We start from the raw sequence: 6,491 nt of genomic DNA, 5'->3' as shown, positions 1-6,491 counted from the left end.
TGAGGCTAGATTTAACCTCTGGGTTTGCTGATTTCAAGCCCAGTCCTCTAGCCAATGAGACACTCAGTTGCCTCTAGAATGCTAGAAGGGACCTCAGAAGCCATTAGTCCTCTCCCTTTTTTTTTTTTAAAGGTGAGGGGGCTGAGGCCCAGGGAGGGTTAAGTGATTTGCCCAAAGTCACACAGGTAATGCGTATTGGAAGTGGGATTTGAACCCAGGTCCTCTGGTAGTTCCAATCCTGACTCTGCCATGGGCAGAGTCACTCAATGTCTCAGACATTGGCGAACTGGATAGAGCACCAGCCCTGGATTCAGGAGTACCTGAGTTCAAATCAGACAATGTCCCTATGTAGAATAGGGATGGGATGAAGGGTGGGGGGAGTGCCGTGGGGCGTGGCAGAGCAGAGCAGGGAGGGGAGGAGAGGCATCTAGGAGTGTAATGAAATGCTCCAGGATAGCTGGCTAAAATGCAACAAAAAACCAAGGGGCAGCTAGGTGGTACAGTGGATAGAGCACCGGCCCTGGATTCAGGAGAACCTGAGTTCAAATCCGGCCTCAGACACTTTACACTTACTAGCTGTGTGACCCTAGGCAAGTCACTTAACCCCAATTGCCTCACCAGAACAAAACAAAACAAAAAAACAAAAACAAATAAAATGCAACAAGCCATGGGTTAGAACTTAATTAAAGGACCTGGGTTCGCATCCTACCCCTTGCCACTTAGTGCCCGTTTGACATCGGGCGAATCCTAACGTCTCCGGGCCTCTGGTTCCTCATCTCCCAAGCAGATGAGGTTCCACTATCGCCCTTGTTCATTCGTGTCCCCATGGACAAACCATGGCAGAGACAAACGGTTTGCCATTTCCTTCTCCAGTGTGTTCCCATTTTACAAATGAGGCAAACTGGATTAACAGCTAGTAAGTGTCTGAGGTCGCTTTTGAACTCAGATCCACGCCCGATGCTCTCTCCACTGCACCATCTAGCTGCCCCCAGCATCCCTAGGTGATCCTTGATGTTGCTTAGGGCTCTAAGTGCTGCCAACCATGGGGGAGGGCCGGGGCTGGCGCGTGGGGGAGGAGCTCGCGGGTTCGCGAGTAAGGGAGGGGCCGCACAACGCCTCCAGCTGTTGAGCCGCTCGGCTTCCAGCCCTCACCCAGGACTCCCAGGGCAGGTGCAGGTGCAGGTGCGGAGGGGAAGGGAATGTGCCTCCGGGGTGCTTTGGACTGAAACTGGCCAGGGTCTCACGGACTCCCCCAGGAAGGCTTTCGCCCGGCTGCTCCCCCGCGCATTCCTGCAGCTGGGAAAACCGTTGGCCCTCTTCTCCTGCCCCGCTTCTGCTGTTAGGGATCGCGGACGCCCACCCCCCTGTTGGGGTCCGCTACAGAGTAGATTCAGCTGAAAGTCGAGGCTGGAGAAAATCCTGTTCAGAAAATAACCTCCCCCCATCCCTTTTTCTGGGGCCAACCTTTCCCTCCCGTGGTTGAAATCCAGGTTTCCAATGCCCGGAGAGCTGGGGGACACTCTCCACCTCTCCCTCTCCCCTTCTCCTGACCTGGGGGTTTTTCTTTCCTGTTTGAGACTAACCCACTAAAATGTCAAAAGTTCACACAGACGGAGAAATTCAGGCCCATAAACGCCTTAAAAGAGCCCAATTTAGTAATGTTTCATAATTCGCGGTATTAATAGAATGCTCTACAATTTACAGAGTACTGTACTGCTATTTCAATGTATTCGACAGATAGGATTCCTCTTCCCTCTCCCATTTTACAGATAAGTAAGTGCAGACCTCCAGAAATTGTCTGATTTGTCCATGGCTTATTGGAGGCAGGATTGGAGCCCAGGTCTTCTCCCGACTTCAAGATGAACATTATCTCAAAGCTCCCTTATCCTAGACAATATATTTCTCATCACTTTGATCCCTATTTGATGAAATGATACAGGCCACTGAAAAATCTCCCCCAGTCTGTTGCTTATTAAGGCTCAAACAGTTGTGAAATTCTTAAACTGGAATTTGAAGGGCAAAGTCTTGATTCTGTGTTCAAATCCCAGTTCTGTCACAAACTAACTGCAAGACCTGGAGGAAGGCATTGAACTCCTCCAGGCCTCAATTTACTTGTCTGTAAAATGAGTGGTCTGGCCTCTGAAGTTCCTTCCAACTCTAGATTTATGCTCCTAAAGGTCAACTAACTGGTATTGTTAGCTATGACTGATAGGAATCTCCACCTGATGGTGATTTATTTCTCTTTTTAAAAAAATTATTGTTACAGAGGCAGTGTGTGATCAGAGGCAGTGTGTGAAAGGCACCTGGTTTTTATTCCACTCACCAAAAGCACTTCCTGGATTTACCCTTCTCCTGTGAGGTACATCGAATTGGCCCTGCCCAGGTAGTCTCTGCTAACATTGCCTTTTCTTCTTCCTCTCTTCACCTACCTCTCTTCACCTTCTTCCCCATCCTTTTCACTGTCAGCAAAGTGTTGCTTCAAGGGGACATTTGTCTCAAATTCCACTGGCAAGACTTAGAAAATATTGGAGAGTTAGTGGGAACAGGTCTCTGCTTTGGATTTCAATTGAGTTTAAAAGGCTGCAGTGTTTATCTTTTTTTTTCTTTTTCTTTTTTTGTTTTGGTGAGGCAATTGGGGTTAAGTGACTTGCCTAGGGTCACACAGCTAGTAAGTGTCAAGTGTCTGAGGCTGAATCTGAACTCAGGTCCTCCTGACTTCAGGACCGATGGTCTGTCCACTGTGCCACCTAGCTGCCCCTGCAGTGTTAGTCTTTGGGGATGACAGGGAACAGGCAGATTGTATAGCTGTTTAAGGCAAGAGGATTCTTTAAGAAGGAAGGGGAGGTTGTCAGGGAGGATGGGAGAAGGAAACAGTAAGACCCAATAAAGGAGGAAGGAAGAAAAATAAGGTTGTTAAAGGAGAAGCGAGTCATAAAGTTTTCAGAAGCCTTATCTTTAAACCTAAGTCAAGGCAATACAGATCCTAGAGTTTTACTGGCCTGACAAATGGTCATCAATCATTCTTCTCCTCTGGTAGCAGAATCATGTCCAAGGTGTGCCTGATAGATTCATTTTAATTCAAGAGGCCCTTGGTTCAAATTCTGCCTCAGACTCGTGCTGCCTGTGTGACCTTGGACAAATCACTTAACTTTCCTAGGTTTCAGTTTCCCCCTCTCTAAAATGAAGGGGTTGGACTAAATGCTTCTCAGCCCTGCCCCACTACTCAGTGAGTCTTCCTTTGTAATAGAGAAAAACAGTTATTTGTTTGGTCTTTAAAGCCCTTCCTAATCTAGCTTCTGTCTACCTTTCCAGAGTTATTTTACTTTATTCCCTCTTACCCATTCAGCCAACTGGTCAATTCAATGTCCCCTAGACACAGCATTCCATCCACCTCTGTCCTTTGCCTGGAATAAACTCCCTCCTTACCTTCACCTCTTCGCACCCCCCAGCTCCATTTCAAGGTGTAGCTTAGGCACTGCCTCCTAAAGGAGGTCTTTCCTAATTCTCCTTTTGTTTATTGCTCTCAATGTGCTCCTGAATTGTTGTGTTTACTTATCTGTTATATCCCCAGTAGAAGGAAAGATCACTGAGGATAGGAGCCCTTTGTATCTTGGTGGCCCTACTGTATGTAACACACATGTGGAATGTGATTAATAAATACTGGCTGGATCAGATTGCATTGTATTCACCTGCCATCATCTTCATTCAGAGCCAGTGTCCTGATTTGCTATTTTGTCTCCATTCTCTCATTTCTATAGTCTATCACTCAACTGCCAAAATGGTCTTCCTAATGCACAGTTCTAGCTACGTCCACCATTTCCCCCCCTGGATTTCTCTTGCATATGGGACTAAACACAAGCTCCTTAGGGTGGCCCTAACTTGAAATGAATTGATTCGAATCACTTCCAAATCAGTGCTATGGGTTGGTACTAAACGTCTTACCTACCTGTAACTGAGGCTCCATAGATTTGCTTAAGTAACAGTGCCTTGTAGTATATAAAGAAGCTAGCTTCTTAGTAAAAGACCTGGGTTCAAATATTTTCTCTGACAAATCCTGGCTATGGGATCCTTAAGCTCTCAGCACCCCCAAACAGCTTTGTAAAGACTCCAAGTAGAAGGAGAGATGCCAGTCTGCAGTGATTGAGCCGATCAGTAAGCATTTATTAAATGCCTACTATGTTCCAGGCACTATGCTAAGTGCTGGGGGTACAAAGCAAGGCAAAAGACAGCCCCTGCCCTCCGGGAGCTTACAATCTAGTAGGGACATTCTTCTGTTAAAGGAAGTTTCCTCGCTGGGAGATCCTTATACTTATGAAAGGACAGGTGTAGACCCCCTGCAAGATTTTCATATTAATCACCTGAGAGTTAGTTAGCGACTGATGGGTTTCTTTGGCCTCAACAATTCATTAAACATTAAGAAGTAGAGAGGGTTGCATCCTGCACAGGCAGAGACAGTCACCACCCCAGATCACACATCCTGGGAATCAAGCATCAAGAATCTTGCCCACCTGGTCAGGTAACAGCTGGATGGTGCAGCCACCTGTGGGACTCTTCTGCCACTCATGCTACCCTTTGGGTCCTTCGAAACCATGATAAGCTGATGCTTGAAATGGAATTTCTTTATGAATCGAACCCAGTCCTGTTATTTTACCCACATAGTAAACTCCCACATGAAATAACTTATCAGTGCAAGTTGGCATCCTCAGAGGATGACTAGAGCCCAGAGAAATAAATTGCCCAGGATCACCCAGCCAGGAGGTGTCAGGGCTGACACTTGAACTTGGGTCTTTTTGCTCTGGAGTTGGCTCTCTATTATATCAGACTATCTCTTGGGCTTCTTTATATTTCAGTGATAAATGTCAGTGTCTTTTGTTCTCTGCCTGACCCTGGGCAAGTCACTAAACCTGTTTGCCTCAGTTTCCTCATCTGTGATAATAATAGCACTTACCTCAAAGGGTCATTGTGAGGATCCAATGAGATAATAATTGTAAAGTGCTTAGTACAATGCCCGGCACATAGTAGATGCTATATAAGTATTAGCTGCTATTACTATTATTATTAATCATCATTATTCTCTTGACAGGGTGAGAAGAAGTCATCATGTCAACACACTTAATACCCGTAAGATCGACCACCTCTAGAGCGGAGAGAGAAAACAGACCAGGAGGTATTTTATTCATTCTACATTCAGCCCCAGAAAGCTTTTCCCCAAGCATGGCTGCCTACTCTGGGCCAGGCACAGTTCTAAGGTGCCAGGAGATGAAACCAGAAATGAAGGAGTTAATGAATTAATTGGTTGATGAAAAGCTCTGAGCACCTAGACTGTGCCAGGCAGAAAGACAAAATCGAAACAGAGCCAGGCCTCAGGGAGCTTGCATTCTGTTGAGTTAATATTTTGTTCCTCTCACTACACTAAATTAAGACATGGTTTTACCAACACATAGTTTAGAATTTAGGTAGTTAGGCAGAATATATCTCACCTACATTAAAAGCAAGCAAACCAACCTGAAAATCAAGGGGCAAAATGAATTTCATATTCTTTCTGTTTTCATGCTCGAGTTACTTAGTGATTTGTGATAATGAGGAAATGGGAGTCCACTTGGTGTAGGATTTGCCTTGGAGTAAACAGGGAAAGAAATAAGCATTCATTAAGCACCTACTATGTGCCAGGCACTGCACTAAGAGCTTTACAAATATTGTCTCATTTGATCCTCATAGCAACCCTGGGAAATGGGTGATATTATTATCCCCATTTTACAGATGGGGAAACCGAGGCAGAGCAAAGTAAAGTGACTTGACCAGGGTCACACAGTTAGTAAGTGTCTGAGGCTGGATTTGAACTCAAGTCTTCCTGATTCCATTGAGGCACCTAGCTGCCTCTGCCTAAACAACAATTTGGTCTGTGATACATCCTGCCTACAGGACTCTGGGCAAGCCATCAAAGTCCTAGGTGCTGTAGGTATCTCTCTCTCTTAAGACTTTATATTGCAGAGATGGTGCCAACCTGTGTTGATAGAGGGTGTTTCCCCATCTGAGAGTTCCCATTCTCAGTAAAATCTAGTCCTTATCCTACCTTTCTTGAGATCAAGGGGTTGAGAATTCTTTCTCTATCTTCCTCACTGGGGAGGTAAACTGAAGTCTGAGAATTTACTGTGTTCCCTCAAGACTGGGGAGAGAAAGCAAACTTAGGGCTGGAATTAACCCTGCTAGATATACTTATTTTCCAGAAAGTGCCACCTCTGGTCTGGTAGAAGAGACCAAGAATAATATTTTTTAAAGCGTTGGGTAACAGGACAGCTAGGTGGCACAGTGGATAGAGCACACACCCTGGGGTCAGGAGGAACCGAATTCAAATCTAACCTCAGACACTTATTAGCTTGTGTGACCCTGGGCAACTCACTTAACCCCAATTGCCTCCAAAAAGTAAAGTGCCAGGGAACAATTGAAAATCTGGATACCTGGTTAACCTAAGGAAATCATGACTCCAAATT

At 45.6% G+C, this 6,491-nt stretch overlaps 1 protein-coding gene across 1 annotated transcript in view; it reads left to right on the top strand.

The window, feature by feature from the left end:
* The first annotated feature begins 5,098 nt into the window (after positions 1 to 5,098).
* Positions 5,099 to 6,491, top strand: part of CCDC38 (coiled-coil domain containing 38) — a 53,309-nt gene continuing 51,916 nt past the window's right edge. Inside the window, exon 1 of the mRNA XM_043967705.1 lies at positions 5,099 to 5,167. Within this exon, the coding sequence (XP_043823640.1) occupies positions 5,101 to 5,167 (67 nt within the window). The 5' untranslated portion in view covers positions 5,099 to 5,100. The remainder of the gene's footprint in view (positions 5,168 to 6,491) is intronic.

This window comes from Dromiciops gliroides, chromosome 5 (genome assembly GCF_019393635.1).
Source record: "Dromiciops gliroides isolate mDroGli1 chromosome 5, mDroGli1.pri, whole genome shotgun sequence".
NCBI lineage: Eukaryota > Metazoa > Chordata > Mammalia > Microbiotheria > Microbiotheriidae > Dromiciops > Dromiciops gliroides.
This window is presented reverse-complemented; position numbering and strand designations above follow the sequence as displayed.